At 47.4% G+C, this 17197-nt stretch overlaps 1 protein-coding gene across 1 annotated transcript; it reads right to left on the reverse strand.

Moving 5' to 3' along the window:
* Positions 1–295: 295 nt before the first annotated feature.
* Positions 296–16052, reverse strand: C12H9orf78 (chromosome 12 C9orf78 homolog). The gene is made up of 9 exons (XM_060251814.1): positions 15637–16052; positions 13886–13945; positions 11585–11636; positions 10905–10975; positions 6671–6748; positions 3794–3991; positions 3325–3461; positions 2743–2841; positions 296–626 (listed from the first exon to the last, which is right to left on the reverse strand). The coding sequence occupies exons 1-9, from the start codon at positions 15717–15719 to the stop codon at positions 535–537; spliced, it is 870 nt and encodes a 289-aa protein (XP_060107797.1). The 5' UTR covers positions 15720–16052; the 3' UTR covers positions 296–534.
* Between the last annotated feature and the right edge of the window lie 1145 nt (positions 16053–17197).

A 17197-nucleotide genomic window follows, 5' to 3' on the forward strand; every position in this document is an offset into this window, starting at 1 on the left:
ATCTTCACTGTGCAGCTACAGGTCTGGTGTGGCAGCCATTTTGTGGCTCCACCCACTATGCTGTGTCAGAGGTTCAAAGTTGCCCACAGCCCTTAAAAGACTGGGGATCCCTGCTGTTGAAATATTTATTATCTCTGTGTGGAATCCACTCAGCTTTCCAGTTCTGGAAAGGCCTTAATTCGTTTTCTTGACCAAACCTCTATCAAGTAAAACTCTTATCTGGTTTTCAATTTCGCAAGTGTCTGATTATTCCAGTTCATTATGCACAAGAAAAAAAGTAACCTGAATCAACATGTTTGCTTTTTAAACAGAAAGTTTTATCAATGAAAATAAGCCACAGTACACATTACCCCACAGCAAAGAGAGTCAGGAGTCACTGTACATGTAAGTCCGTGGAAGACACTTTGGGTAAAATCAACAGCCACCGGAAAAGTGGATATGTGCTCTCTTATGAAGTCTATTTACAGATGCTTCTCCGGCCAAGGAAAGAAAAAAGACACATACAGACAGGTCTGTCATCCAAACACAGAATTTTCAATAGCGCCTGTTCATCTTCTTGAATTTCTCATAATGGTAGTCATCTGTTGCTTTCTCATTTGGCGGACGTTTGCGATTTGGAGGGGACCCTGAAAGAAAACCAACAGAGAACTGAACACAGCTGATCATAGCCTTTAAAAGAAGGCAAAGGGGAAACTGAACATGATAACCAGCGCAGTATTTTTAGAAGGAAATGGATGGGACAATCCCAAGGGAGGGAAGGAAAAAGCCAGCCCTTCCTCCCTTGTAGATGGACTCAGCTCCAGCTGAGAGGCCTGTGCTCCTAGATGTTGCTACCAGTAAGGCCAGAGAGAGAACCGGCAGGCAGGCAATGCTCTCCTGCACCGCGCCCAGCTCCAGCAGAGAGCTCTGTCCTCCCAGGTATCACTACCACCAAGGTCAGAGAAAGAAGAGGCAGGCAGGTACTCAGTTCCTGCCCACCCTCCGGCACCCAAGTGTCAGAAACAGGAGATAGATAGATTAGATAGATAGATAGATAGATAGATAGATAGATAGATAGATAGATAGATAGATAGATAGATAGATGATAGATAGATAGATGATAGATAGATAGATGATAGATAGATAGATAGATAGATGATAGATAGATAGATAGATAGATAGATAGATAGATAGATAGATAGATAGATAGATAGATAGATAGATAAGATAGATAAGATAGATAGATTTATTGTCATTGTTCTCAAAAAAGAAAATGAGAGCAACGAAATGAGGTGCTCTTCCACAAACATACCAACACATCAACACCCCCCCAAAAAAGGACATATACATAGACCATTTAAATGCATCTAAAAACAAATAACCATTCATAACCCTGCATTTAGCCTAACCACGGCACTTGGATAGAAGCTGCCCTTGAATCTATTTGTCTTAGCCTTCAAAGTAACTCTTTCAGAGCTGTTTCTCTCAAGAGCAGTTCTCGGACAGCTCTCTCAGCACCACAGGGTGTGTGTTGTGGGAAGGGGAAGGGGAGGAGCTTGTAAGCCGCTCTGAGTGATGGGCGGGGTAGAAATCCAATCTCCTCTTCTAGCCAGGCACCTCTGACTCACACCTAGATCCAGACTGGCTAAGGATTCTCCCACCGACCCAGCCATTTCGTATTAAACTTTTAACTGGCTAGGATTTCTTTGTTATTGTATGTTTTTATACTATACACAAAGTTATCAGTTCACAATCAGAAAAGGTAAGGCGTATTAATTCAAACACAGATATCTATATTTTTACAGTAAGAGTTGTTCAGCAATGGAATCGGCTACCAAGGGAGGTGGTGAGCCCCCCCCCCCCGCCTGCCCCCCGGCAGTCTTCAAGCAGCTGCTGAACGAACGCTTCCAGGGGGCTCTAGGCTGATCCTGCATGGAGCAGGGGGTGGGACTAGATGGCTTGTATGGCCCCTTCCAACTCTATGGTCTAGATCTGGATTCAGCTTCGTATCAGATTTTGGGAACCAATGCTTACCTGAAAAGCAGGCTCAAAATACTATGCATAAATGAACAAAACATCCTGCGAGCCGGGCCCCAACGTCTATTTTCAGACTGGGACCCACTTCACTTATATACCACCCCCCTCGATCTTTATATGCCCATGATTCCTCCTTTAGACCGTGTTTTGGGGGACCCTGATTTTCCTTGGAAACTTAAGAGCTTCTGAATGAAAGATCAGGAAGTCCCTGGTTCAAAACTCACCTCTGCCGTGAACTCATAAAGCGGCTTTAGGCATTTCAAGTCAAAACACACAGCAGTTTTTTTTTTAAATGTCAATTTGCAGCCATTAGGTGAGAAGATATTTAACCTTTTCCTCGCATGCCTTCTCCACAATTCAAAGGTGGGGTAGCAATCAGTGCATTGGACTACGTCCAGGGGGAACCAGGTTCCTATGAAGTTCTTGGGGGGGGGGGTTGATCTTGGGCCCAATACCTTCAGCCTAACCTACCTCAGAGGGATGTTGTGAGAAGAAAATGGAGGAAGGGAATGGTCATATATACCTTTTTGAGCCCCTTAAACATAGGAGGTTATAATTTTTTTTTAGTTTAACCTGCTTCACAGGATTGTTGTGCAGATAAAATGTGGGTGGAGGGGGGATATTGCTGTAATCTCCTTGGAGGTTTTTTTTTAAACATCTAATACACACATAGCAATAAAGGGCATTCCAACAAGTCAGACGTGCATTACTGCAGAAGAAACTTACGCTCTGGTTCGGGCTTCTCCGTGTCCCCCACTCTCAGCGGACGGGCTTTAGGTTCCTCTTTGTTTCTTCTGATGGGTGCGTTCAGCTCTTCGTGATAAACTGAAAGGAAACACCCAGCCAATTCAAAATAGCGAATGTGCGGTGCAGTGGTTAAAACTGTCAAGCTACAACTGGGAAGACTTGGGTTCAAAGTTCTCAGTCAGGAAGCTTCATGAGAGACCTTGCGTCAGTCACCATCTTTCAGCCTCACCTACTTCACAGGGTTACTGTGAGGAGAACACTGGGGCAGGGAGAAAGACTACATGCGCCTTTGTCAACTGCTGGGGAGAAATGCGAAATAAAAATATCTCAAAATATTCTAATGGAACTGGTCAGGTATATGTTAACCCAATGGCTCTCTAAATACAGCTAGATAACCAACAAAGGGGCCCAAACTAGCAATTTTTATGGCTGGGCAAAGGTTCCTTTAAGGAGCAGGATTGTCACATCCAATACAGGCCCCCGGGCCAACATCCACTGAAATCACTGTGTGAACAGGACAACTCTCAGGTCAGCAGGCAAAGCACCCCCCACCCCACTCACATCTGTTGTGCTGGACGTAATTCACAGCCATGTTCGTAGGAACAAAGGAGGTTTCGCTGTCTTTCTTTTTGTTCTGCTGTTCGGCCAACAGGCGTGCTTTGGCGTCCTCGGTGGAAATAATGTTTTTGATTTTTGCTCTGAGAGGACAAAGGAAGAAGGCAAAACAATCAAAGATGCTTCATACAGGGTGGCAGGGCACTCCTTCCCTTTTGCCCCTCCCCCCAGTCTTCAGACAGTGTTTGAAGCACAGCCATGACACCAAAACATGTCATGTAGGATTTACTGGTTCTGTCCGCAGAGGTCCCACTTCCCCTCACAAGACCCAGCCTGACACGGTCTGATTTATGTCAGAACCAGGCCTCATAACAAATGAGTTTGACACCCCTGACCTAAAGAGACTTGTCCAGTCAGCCATCCTCTCCCTTTTAACATACGAGTGCTGAAGACAGAAGAGCCCTCAGCCACTTACTCAATCCCAAGATCGACTTCGGGAATGCCACTCAGCATCTGATTGGACAGCATCTCTTCAGTCTTCTTGGCCGAAGAGACACGGATGCTCTCCGGCAACTCATAGAGACAGTCCTCTGCGTTCTTCTGCTTCACTTTCTGTTCCTCGTTTTCCACAATCCCTTTCCTCTTCTTCAGCTCCGTTTCAATGTACTTCATCCTGAACGGGAAGTCCAAGCAACCCTTGCATCAGCTGGCACTCCTGGCCAGACTGTCACCAAGTTCATTCAGGTCCAGTGGTTAAGGGCCTCAGCTCGTTTGCCTAGGGTTGCCAACCTCCGGGTGGTAGCTGGAGATCTGCAGGGATTACCACCAGCCTCAAGGCGACAGATCAGCTCCCCTGGAGAAAATGGCCACTTTGGAAGTAGACTCTCTATGGCATTTCCCCACGGAAGTCCCTCCCTATCCCAAGCCCCACCTTCCTCAGTCTCTACTCCCAAAATCTCCAGGTATTTCCCCACCCAGAGCTGGCAACCCTAAACTGAGCCTTTGCTGGAAGACCTTCAGAGTACCAGAAACATCCCATTCACGGACTGTTCAACCCCTGCTTGCCTGGATGTTCTACAGGAACTTCTTAATTCAGGAACATGTAACTTAAGGGCACTGTGTTGCCCGTCAACCACCATGATGTCCTTAAGCACGTCTAAACAAACCTGTTTGGCTTTGCCTTCTGTTTCCCTTAACTGCAGGGTCAGCCCTGGCACAAGGCAAACTAGGTGACTGCCTAGGGTGCTGGTCTTCTGGGAGTGCTAAATTGGGTGTCCCCCCATGTGGCTCGGTGACATTATCAATGCGGAGGCAGAGGGGAGGGGAGGCACCAGAAGTTAGCATTGCCTAAGGTGCCAGACAGTCTAGGTAGGATTGCCAAGTCCAATTCAAGAAATATCTGGGGACTTTGGGGGTGGAGCCAGGAGCAAGGGTGTGGCAAGCATAACTGAACTCCAAAGGGAGTTCTGGCCATCGCCTTTAAAGGGACCGCACGCCTTTTAAACGCCGTCCTTCCATAAGAAATAATGAAGAATTGGGGCACTTTCTTTGGGGGCTCATAGAATCGGACTCCCTGGTCCAATCTTTTTGAAACTTGAGGGGTATTTTGTGGAGAGGCACTGGATGCTATGCTGAAAATTTGGTGTCTCTACCTCAAAGAACAGTCCCCACCCCCCCAATACGGATCGATTTGCCATTATTTCCTATGGCAATAAGTCTCCATAGGGAATAATAGAGTTCCCAGCAGATATTTCCCTCCCCCCGCTTTCTGATGACTCTGAAGCGGGGGGGAGGGCCCCCAAACCGGGGGATCCCCTGCCCCCACCTGGGGATTGGCAACCCTAAGTATAGGGCCCGCCCTGCTTAACTGCCCCTCATCCCCTTGCTTCAAGCTACTTCCCTTTACACCAATCAAGCAGAGGCAAGAGTGGGAATTAATCCTGACTACAATTGTCAGGGGCAAAAAGTGGATATCAGCCGTGGGCTCTGGTGGGTATGCCTGGCTGACAAAGCTCCTGACTGCTGGCTCTTTGCTGTCCTTGTTGCACTCTGGCTCTGCTCTTGGTGTCACGTCACAAACAAGCAGCCATTTGTTCACTGGGAGGAGCCATGAAGCTCACATGCCCTCCCTCCTCCCCTTCATACACGGCTCAGAAACTGAATGCTTCTGGGTTTGGAACAAACTGGTTTGTTGCAACATTCAGACTGGAAGGAATGATGCACTGTGCCCCTTCGCTTGCCTGCAAACCAGGATTCTCAGACTTGGTTTAGTCCTGTCTTGTATGCAAGGCAACCAAACCCTGGTTTCTCGATTGGGAGGTCATGACAAACCATGGTTTGTTAGGAAAGCAGGAAGTCTTCAGTCTCCAAAGTGCACCCAGAGTGGGATGGGGGAGGATGCATGAGAGGCCATAGACTGCTACAGCTCATTACAAGAACGAGCCACAGTTTGTGATGTCTAAATGCACCAGCAATCCCGGGTTTGTAACTGATCATCTGTTCAATGGAAATCACAGTTAATCATGTCTCCCTATGTGCATGTCTACATTCTGTTCTACATTTTCCAACATGCATAAAGCATTTTATTATATACATAACCCCTAAAACACACACACACCCAAAGAGAGAATGGCTAACATACTCCACCTTAAAGCAAGAACTATTTCCTTTCTACACTTGTTTCTTTCTAGAATGTTTATTATTTCTTAGCTATTTCTTCTAAGCCATTCTATATTCCTTTTAAATTATTGCACTTACAATATGTGCATATAGATCCAATTTAAGGAGGTTTTTTCCCCTTCTCCCACAAGCTAAACAAGTCCTCATTTTTTCCACAAACTAACCCCCCTCCCCAAAAAAAACTTCCCTTAAAACCTTCTATGCCCATCAGCTTTAAGAACACACAAACTGCTACGGAAAATTCAGCACAGCTCTCAGCAGGTGTCAGCCACCAAACCCAGTCACAAGCTTGCATAAAGCAAGCGACCACAAGCAGAGCAGAAAATGTATTACAAATATTCTGAAAAGGGTACATTTTGCGCAAAGGGGAATCTTCAAAACAGTCCGGTCCTAGCCTGCTAACTAGAAATCACTTGGAATGTGAGAAATCTGATGTTGAAGAAAACAGGCTTTTAAGGCATGATCACTGAATGGAACCTCCATATTCTGAGGCACTGCACCGCTGAATGCCAGTTACTCTGCGTCTACAAGAGGGGATGCCCTGGCCTTCGCACTACCGCTTGTGAACCCTGCAGAACATCTGGCAGTCACTGTGTGAAACTGGATAACTAAATAGAGGAACCATAGGTCTGATCCAGCAGGGCTCTTCTTATGTTCTTATAATGCAACTTACATATCAGCATCTTCATCTCTCCTGTTGGTCTCTGCGGAGAAAGAGGTCCCAAGGTTGAGGTCTTCTTCTTCACTGATTCTGTTAAGAGAGAGACATGCACCCCCCCCCCCCCTCCAGTCAATTTTATTCAGCATCAAGAGAAAAATGATAAAAATTATGGCTACATGCAGGCACCATGCCAAACCATGGTTGCACTCACTAAAGATCAGAGCCAAACCAGGGTTTGAGCTTCTAAATGTGTAGCAGGCAAACTCTGGTTGGTTTTCTATCTCAGCTTCATGAGTTCACCCCCATCTCCATGGTGCAGCAGCCACTGGAGGCAGGACTACAGCTGCAACTCTGATTCATGAATTCAGGCATCAGATGCTGATCTGAAAGCCAATCATAAATGCCAACCCATAGTTAGCATGAACCATGGTTTGCAAATGAAAGTCAGACTACGGTTTATGAAGCTGCTTTTCCTTGCAAATTGCAAACCATGGTTTGTCAATTCAGACGTCATGCCAAACCAGAGTTCGCACAAGCTATGGCTTCTAAACCTCTTCAGAAACATGGCTTCCAATTACTGCTTCCTAATTGTTCATGTGATCCGCCCTGAGCCCACTCACGGGATAGGGCGGACTAGAAATTAACAAAAATAAATAAATAATTCAGGCGCTGCACCAAACCATTGCTTAGTGTTTTACTGGAACTGTTCCCGATTTTAAATCTCATGTAGTTTTTCAAGCTCCTTCAACAACACAGATGTCCCAGTAGTAACAATAATATTATTATTTGCTATTTTGGTTAAAGAGATGGTTTTTAAGATAATGATTAAAGCAACCATTCTTAATTCACACAGTCCTTTTAAAGCACAACCCAGACAAAGCCAAGCACTTTTCTAGCCTACTGATTTCGACACTGAAGCACATGCCCGATACCATTCTGTGGACCACCAGCGTTGACTGCCAAACACTCAGCAAATAAGCTCACAAACAGATGGCCAAAATGTGAGCGGTGAACTGGAGCCAGCGTGGTGTAGAATGTTTCCCTGGGATCTGGAAGCTCTGGGTGCAAATCTCCACCTAGCAACACAGCTTCCTAGGTGACCTTGGGCCAGCCTCTCAGGCTAACCTACCTCACAGGGATGTGGCAAGGAGAGAAAGAGCAGGGAGGCAACCACGTCTGCCGTTCTGAGCTCCTTGAAGGCGGGATGGGATCAAAAAGCAGCAGTGATTGGTATCACCCCCTCCGACATTTATGGCGCTTTGCGAAGTACCCCTTGCTTCCCACCAACCCACCCACAAGGGAATTTTACATGCTAAATGTTAAGCCTGTCGGGAAAACAAGATATAAGGATAACAAGAAGAGAGAAAGGCAGAAGTATAAATAGATTGATTTCATGGTCACGGTGCGTGCGTTGTGCCAACAAGCCGCTTCCGAGCCTATGAACTCAGGTCCTCCTAACGTCTCTCATTAACAGCCTTGTTCAGAAGAAGATATTGAAGAAGATATTGGATTTATATCCCGCCCTCCACTCCGAAGAGTCTCAGAGCGGCTCACAATCTCCTTTACCTTCCTCCCCTACAACAGACACCCCGTGAGGTAGATGAAGATACTGGATTTATAACCTGCCCTCCACTCCGAAGAGTCTCAGAGCGGCTCACAAATTCCTTTACCTTCCTCCCCCACAACAGACACCCTGTGAGGTAGATGAAGATATTGGATTTATATCCCGCCCTCCACTCCGAAGAGTCTCAGAGCGGCTCACAATCTCCTTTACCTTTCCCCCCCCCCACAACAGACACTCCGTGAGGTAGATGAAGATACTGGATTTATATCCTGCCCTCCACTCCGAAGAGTCTCAGAGCGGCTCACAACCTCCTTTCCCTTCCTCCCCCACAACAGACACCCTGTGAGGTAGATGAAGATATTGGATTTACATCCCGCCCTCCACTCTGAAGAGTCTCAGAGCGGCTCACAATCTCCTTTCCCTTCCTCCCCCACAACAGACACCCTGTGAGGTAGATGAAGATATTGGATTTATATCCCGCCCTCCACTCCGAAGAGTCTCAGAGCGGCTCACAATCTCCTTTACCTTCCTCCCCCACAACAGACACCCTGTGAGGTAGATGAAGATATTGGATTTATATCCCGCCCTCCACTCTGAAGAGTCTCAGAGCGGCTCACAATCTCCTTTACCTTCTTCCCCCACAACAGACACCCTGTGAGGTAGATGAAGATATTGGATTTATATCCCGCCCTCCACTCCGAATCTCAGAGTGGCTCACAATCTCCTTTACCTTCCCCCCCCGCCCACAACAGACACCCTGTGAGGTAGATGAAGATATGGGATTTATATCCTGCCCTCCACTCCGGAGAGTCTCAGAGCGGCTCACAATCTCCTTTCCCTTCCTCCCCCACAACAGACACCCTGTGAGGTAGGTGGGGCTGAGAGGGCTCTCACAGCAGCTGCCCTTTCAAGGACAACCTCTGCCAGGGCTATGGCTGACCCAAGGCCATTCCAGCAGGTGCAAGTGGAGGAGTGGGGAATCAAACCCGGTTCTCTCAGATAAGAGTCCACACACTTAACCACTACACCAAACTGGCTCTTGCAAACTGAGGGTCTTGCAAACTGAGGGCTGCGGTGGTTTCCTGGACTGAGAGTCAATCCATCTCCTGTTGGGCCTTCCTTTTTCCCTGCTGCCTTCAAACCTTCCCAGCGTGATTGTCTTTTCCAGGGACTCTTGTCTTCTTGTGATGTGACCAAGGTGTGCTAAGGCTCAGTTTGATTTTAGCTTCGAGGGAGAATTCAGACTTGAACCCACCGATCTGACATTTTGGTCACAAAACTCTCCTCCAACCCCACATTTCAAAAGGATTAATTTTCTTCCTGTCAGCTTTCTTCATTCTCCAACCTTCACAGCCCTACTTAGTAACGGGGAATAACAACGGGATGAATTAACCCGACACTCAGGGATCTTCTCTAACTCCTTCATGGCTGCCCTTCCCGGCCGCCATCTCCTGACTACTTCTTTGCAGTCTCCCCTTTGGTTGATGATGGAGCCAAGGAACAGAAAACCTCAAACAATTTCAATTTCTTCATCATCAATTTTTAAGCTGAGTCATCCCCCAGCCCTGTGGCACAGAGTGGTAAAGCTGCAGTACTGCAGTCCTAAGCTCTGCTCACGACCTGAGTTCGATCCCAGCGGAAGCTGGTTCAGGTAGCCAGCTCCAGGTTGACTCAGCCTTCCATCCTTCCGAGGTCGGTCAAATGAGTCCCCGGCTTGCTGGGGGGGAAGTGTAGATGACTGCGGAAGGCAACGGCAAACCACCCCATTAAAAGTCTGCCATGAAAACGTTGTGAAAAGGTCACCCCAGAGTTGGAAACAACTGGTGCTTGCACAGGGGACTACCTTTACCTAATTTTAAAATCCCCCAGTACTTATTACTTTTAATTCTGTTTTGACATTTCCTTCTTTAACCTTCCTCAGTAGTTGTTTCAAGGCTTCCTTGGCCTTTGTAAACTGCCTTGGCAGCTTGGAAGGTGGGTGAAGGGGGGGATACTTAAACAGAGAGAGGTTAACATAGGAGGAGGAGCTCAATCAGCAAGTATCAATATATATAGATAGGAGCAAGGCTTTTTTGTACAAAACGCTCAGCAGGAATTCATTTGCATTTTAAGCCACACCCCTGTCACCACCATTGTTTTGCACAGGGCTTTTTTAATAGAAAAAGCCCAGCAGGAACGCATCTGCATATTAGGCCACACCCCCTGATGCCAAGTCAGCTGGAACTGCGTTCCTGCTCAAAAAAAGCCCTGGATAGGAGAATTTACAACTTTCCCCATTGCATGGCTACAGTAACCTGAGAAGCTAAATCTGGCTGAACAGGAACCCTTGAATGCATCTCCGTCATGGTGTCCCAGCCTTTGAAGAACTCTGTTCTGTTCATCCCTTCTTGCTCATGATGTAAATGCATTCCATGGTGTAAGTTGTTGCCCACAAATGGAAGTGAAACAGTCCAGACCCAGCTCGTCTACCAGTGCAATCCTAGGGATGTTTTCCTGGGAGCAAGCCCCATTGGAAAAAAACTGAGATTACTTCTCAGTAGACCTGTTTAGATTTGCTTAGATTCCCAGTGAGTCCCTTATTGCAGCAAATTAGACACTGGCTATTGTTTCCTGCATCCTTACCCCATGCTCCACAGGAAGCAAATTTGATTAAAGACCTTGGGAGAACCCAGATACGCTCACCTGTCCTTGCCTCGTTCCTTCAGCTTCTTCATGTCCACTATTCCACCAGTCTTTATCTTAAAGGGGTCATCCTGGCGAAGAGAAGGATTTTTAAAAAGAGAGCAATCTGATTATATTTATTTCAGCATAAGGTGCTGGCATCCTCATTAGGATGGCCCTGGCGAGCCTCATCTCATCCATCGTATCTCAGAAGCTAAGCAGGGTCAATGCTGGTTAACACACGGATGGGAGACCACCGAGGAAGTCCAAGATCACAACTCAGAGGCAAGCAATGGCAAACTGCCTCTGTTTGTCTCTTGCCTCGAAAACCTTATGGGGTCACCATAATTTGGCTGCAACATGACAGCACCTTCCACCACCACCTTCAAGTTTCTGACATTTCTTCCGGCGGCAGATAGCCATCCGATGCGTTGAAAGGCAACCAAAGCATCACAACAGGCCGCCAGATCTTAGCAAAGGTAGCCAATGCCTGATGAAGGTGTCTTCAGATGATCTCCGCTCCCAGCAAGGAGGGCTGTCATACAATTAATTGACGAACAAGTTAAGCATAATTTGGGTAGCTCATGGATCGGAATGATTTGCATCACCCGTTTCTCTAAAAACTTGACTAAAAAAGCCTAAGAAACTGTAACAGTTTTGCACCTTTGATTAGAGAAACAGTCCCCTCTGCTCTGTCTTACCGTCAAAGTTGTCTCTTCTTGCAACTTCTCCCCCACAAGCAGGGCTTGAGCACTTGCCAAAAAGGGAAACATAAAAGAGTCAGGTCACTCCCCCGTTCTTCACCGGTTCTTCTGATGCTTCAGCCAGTTCTTTTGAGCGTTACATAGCAGCCTGCCCCAACAGATGTCAATTTGTTTTTACTTTTCCCAGATACCTTTTTAATGTCATTACCATCCCTTATACAGCTCCATCCAAACATTAATTAATTTTAAAAAATCTGCGGTACTGTGACTCAAAAACAATACACAACGCAGATGCTGAAGTTTCAAACCTGTCAGTTTCCCCCTGATCTGTTTGTTTGGCCGCAAAGAAAGATGGAAACAACTATTTGATACAGTGGGGATGGCCGCGATTGGCAGTGCACGCTGTCAGCTTAGTACAGCAACAGCACTCCCATGAGCTATTGATGCTTCACCTACGTGGCACGGGGAGACACAGTTGTGGGAGGGCTAAAAGGAAGAAGAAAGAGTGCCATGGAAAGGCACCAGCTGAAGCTGTTGGAGCCGTTTCATTTTCCAGCTCTTAGAAAGCCCCGCCACTGTGGGCATGTGGTATCAGGAGTGGAATTCTAGCAGGAGCTCCTTTGCGTATCAGGCCACACACCCCTGATGTAGCCAATCCTCCAAGAGCTTACAAAAAAGAGCCCTAGAAGCTCTTGGAGGATTGGCTACATCGGGGTGTGTGGCCTAATATGCAAAGGAGCTCCTGCTAGAATTCCATGGTATCCAAGGACAAAACAGCGGCAAAAAACATTGCTTATCAGATAAGACAGCACACCACACCACCAATTGCCCAGCCACAAGTCAGATTCAAATTGCACATCTGATTCCCTGGCTGCTCTTTGTAGGTTCAGACATCAGTGCCAGAGCACCATGTGCCATTGTGTCTGAACCAAGCCATTACCTTTCAACACATTAAGACTTCAGAAGAATGTACATTAGAAAACAGACTTCCCCTCAGTATTTCTGCTATGTTATTTGTGCCTAAAGTACTAGCAAGTATGCAGAAATGGCAAAAATATGCAGTACTGAGTCTGCAGCACTCGTGACATTAATAATTCAGTTGCAAAAAAAAGATCAGTCACAAAATGTGAAATGTTGAATATAAATGTATTGCAACAGACGCGAGCTTTATTGTATTTTCAAAACAGTGTCCAAAAAACCTTTCAATGTAAATGAAGGGAACGTTGGGGAGAAATATTTGTAATTTTCCTATATTTTGTTATATATAATCACTCCATATAATTATGATATGTACCATTTTTTTTCCTTTTCTGTATTTTCACTTTATTATATGAACATATGAAGCTGCCTTCTACTGAATCAGACCCTCGGTCCATCAAAGTCAGTATTGTCTTCTCAGACTGGCAGCGGCTCTCCAGGGTCTCAAGCTGAGGTTTTTCACACCTATTTGCCTGGACCCTTTTTTGGAGATGCTGGGGATTGAACCTGGGACCTTCTGCTTCCCAAGCAGATGCTCTACCGCTGAGCCACGATCCCTCCCCTGCTCTTCAGGGTCTCAAGCTGAGGTTTTTCACACCTATTTGCCTGGACCCTTTTTTGGAGATGCCGGGGATTGAACCTGGGACCTTCTGCTTCCCAAGCAGATGCTCTACCCCTGAGCCACCGTCCCTCCCCTAATTATGTCTTTGGTTTCCAAAAATAAAAAAAGGCAATGCAGTCAGTGGTCATGGGACCCATTAGCTGTTGTCAGTAGGGTGCTGTGGAGCCCAAAGAAACCTTGTTCATAGAGCGCACAGTCAAGGTGCCCTTTCGGCTTCTGAACCTTCAGCAGAAAGTTCAAACAAGCTGTTCAAGTTATCCACCGCAAACACAAGAAGTAGGAAGTTTTTTTTAAAAAAAAACAAACCCCCATGAGTACTAGAAACTAGATTTAACCCCCCCTTCCCCCCAAATGCTAAGCTTCTTGACAGCCCAACTTCCATGACAGTCTTGGGTACAAACATGCTGCACAAAGTTCAACCTTACACAGCAGGAGGATTGAGGATTTTGGCATATTATCACAACTTTTTATTGGCAGACTTCTTCGTTACGGGGTGGTTTGCCATTGCCTTCCCCAGTCATCTACACTTTACCCCCAGCAATGTGGGTACCCATTTTACCGATCTCGGAAGGATGTGAGGCTGAGTCAACCATGAGCCAGCTACCTGAACCTGCTTCTGCTGGGATCGAACCCAGGTCATGAGCAGAGCTTGGACTGCAGTATTGCAGCTTACCACTCTGCACAACAGGGCCCCTTACCTCACTCCATTTGGCCTTCTCCGTAGACTCTGAACTTCTTTTGCTTCCTCAAGTCTCAGTCTGAAAAACAACACCATGGTCACAACCAATATTCCTTCTAAGCTGCGGAGTCCCCTGTGAGCAATAATTCCACTTGTGAGGTACTGGCATTAAAGCTGAGCAACTGCATAAATTAACTTGTTCTGGGACCATTTTCCCTGAGTGAAGACAAAAATGTGTGAGCCGCAGGCTAAAAAATGGTGAGCCGGCTCACACTAACTCAGCTCAGAGAGAACACTGGTCACAACCAATCCAATATGGCTGGCAATCATATCTCTCTGCAACCCCCAATTTGGGGCACAAGACAGCAGACCGACACAGGCTCTTAGTGTGGACTTTGAATACCCGTGGCTGGGGACAAACAGATGAAAGGATGATGCTTTAGCGCCTCATTTACAGGCCTGGTTGGCTGTTGCTGGAAATGGGATGCTGGACTAGACAGAATTTGGACAGGACTCAAGCAAGGCATGGAAATGGGATGCTGTTCACAATCTTCCTGCAACATTGACACCAAAATGTCACCTAGTGACACCAAAATGAGTCAAAAATATGCAGTACTGAGAACCTCAACACGAGCACATGAACCTGCTTTATGATGAATCAGACCCTTGGTCTACTGAGGTCATGACTATCTACAAAGACTGGCAGTGGTTCACTAGGGTCATAGGCTGAGGTTTTTCCCATCACCTACTGCCTGGCCCTTTTAACTAGCAGAGCTTGGGACTGAACCTGGGACCTTCTGCGTGCAAAGCAGAAGCTCTGCGTCTGAGCCATAGACCCTCCCCACATATACAAATAGCATGCCACTGAAAGCAGCTGCTGAGCACAAATCCAGGAAGGTTACTGGTTCAAATCCTGTTTTGGTAACAAACTCACGCGGGGACCTTTGGCAAATCCCCTGGCTATTCAGAAGCCAGAGTTTGTGACAGACACAAAACAAGGCTTATCTTGAGAAGGGAGCCATGACTCACAAAAGCTCCTCCCCTGCCACAAATTTTGTTAGTCTTGAAGGTGCTGCTGGATGCTTGCGCTTTTCAGCTGCTACAGACAAACACGGTTGCCCATCTCGATCTAACACAGGGCTTGTTTGCCACAGTCTCACACTCCTTCCCCTTCCCCTCACGTACTATGTGACGCAGGGAAGCCCGTGTCCTCCTTCGCTAGGGCTGCCATGTCCAATTCAAGAAATATCTGGGGACTTTGGGGGAAGAGCCGGGAGACTTTGAGGTGGAGCCAGGAGCAAAGGTGTGACAAGCAAAATTGAACTTTAAAGGGAGTTCTGGCCATCACATTTAAAGGGACGGCACACCTTTTCAATGCCTTCCTTCCATAGGAAATAATGAAGGACAGGGGCACCTTCTTTGGGGGCTCATAGAATTGGCCCCCCTGGTCCACTCTTTTTCAAACTTGGAGGGTGTTTTGAGAAGAGGCACCAGATGCTATGCTGAAAATTTGGTGTCTCTACCTCAAAAAACAGCCCCCCACCCCCAGAGCCCCAGATACCCGCGGATCAATTTGCCATTATTTCCTATGGGAATAAGTCCCCATAGGGAATAATGGAGTTCCCAGCAGGCATTTCCCTCCCCCCCCCCTTCTGATGACCCTGAAGCGGGGGGACGGCCTCCAAACCGGGAGATCCCCTGCCCCCACCTGGGGATTGGCAACCCTATGACCTCCGCGGCCCCGATCCCCAGCCCTTTCCCTCCACGCACCGGACCACCTCGGCGACCTGCTCTTCCTCCTCCTCCTCATCGGAATCCGCCTTCCTCCGCCGGAAAGACTTCCCTGCCGGCATGGCTCAGGCCGGAGGAGCCCGAGAGGAGCGCCGCGCAGCTTCTCCCCGCCTGCAATGGCGGCGCCCGATCTCCGCCTTCCGGACTCTCCGGCCCGCAGAGATGACGCACGTGGAGCGCGCCGAAGCCGCGGCTTGGCCTCTTTTTTGCCCTTAGAATGTGCTGGCACGAGCTGCCTGGCAGAGCGGAGACGCAGCGAGCCGGGATGGGTGTCTGCGGAGCGGAGGAAGGAGGGAAGGAAGGCTTCTCCAAAGGTAGGCAATTCCGGCTGGGGGTTTTGCAAAGGGGCGAGTGGCAGCCAGTGCTGGCCAGGAGCTCCTCTCCCTGCTGGACCCACCACCCCTCGCATCTCTGGGCTGATCTGGCTGCCTAGGAGGCAGAGGGGACCGGACGCAGCTTCCTCGTTGGGAGAGAAGGTCAAAAGCCGCGTCATTAAGGTGGCCGACGGACAAAGGTGGACTGCACAGAAGCGTCCAGCCGGAAGCTTTTCCTGGCATGGAGTTCAGTGGCTTCATCACCAGTGTTCCCTCTAAGCTGAGTTAGTGTGAGCTGGCTCGCAGATGTTTAGCCTCCAGCTCACACATTTTGGTCTTGGCTCAGGAAGGATGACCCCCGAGCACGCTCATTGATGCAGCGGCTCACCCCTTTCATGCCAGGAGCTCACAAAGCAGAATTTTTGCTCACAAGATGCTGCAGCTTAGAGGGAACATGGATTCATCACCTGATCGTTTGTTGGCAGATCAAGCCGATATGAAAGGGACGGCCGGAGGAACCGGTTTTCATGTAAATACCTTCTGCTCATTTCTCTCGGTTTTGCAAACTCGCATTGCAAATCGTATGTCCGCCGCATTGAGCTCAATGGGATTTGCTCTGTAGTTAGTGTATTTAGGATTGCAGCCGTAGAAACAAAGCGTCTGGGCTTCTCCGCACATGGGATTTCTCAAAAAAACTTTCTTGGTCCTCACACCAGAACCATAAACTCATAGAGTTGGAAGGGACTTCCAGGGTCATCTAGTCCAACCCCCCTTGCACAATGCAGGAAATCTCCAAATACCTCCCCCTAAGATCACAGAATCAGCATTGTTGTCAGATTGCCCTCTAACCTCTGCTTAAAAACCTCCAAAGAAGGAGAGACATGATCTCCCTCTATTGGTGTCTTCTGCCAGCAGGTGATGACGGTTTCAGTTTTGTTTGGCGTATCCCTAGTAATCCAACAACATAAACCCAAAGGTTACTGTGACCAAAATTACTAAAATACCAGTACATACAAAGCCTTGAGCCAATTGAGCATTTTGCCTGTGAGAAGCATGTAGGAAGAGACGCATTGTCCTACATAAGCTTATATCTTTGTATCTTTAAGGATGTTATGGAAATAATATTATAATCTCATGCCTGAGGAAAAGCATCATTGAAACAGGAATTGAAATACCGGCTGTCCTGTTGCACACATATTTTCATGGGATTTATGAAGATGGAACAT

Source organism: Heteronotia binoei, chromosome 12, assembly GCF_032191835.1.
Source record: "Heteronotia binoei isolate CCM8104 ecotype False Entrance Well chromosome 12, APGP_CSIRO_Hbin_v1, whole genome shotgun sequence".
Classification (NCBI taxonomy): Eukaryota; Metazoa; Chordata; class Lepidosauria; order Squamata; family Gekkonidae; genus Heteronotia; species Heteronotia binoei.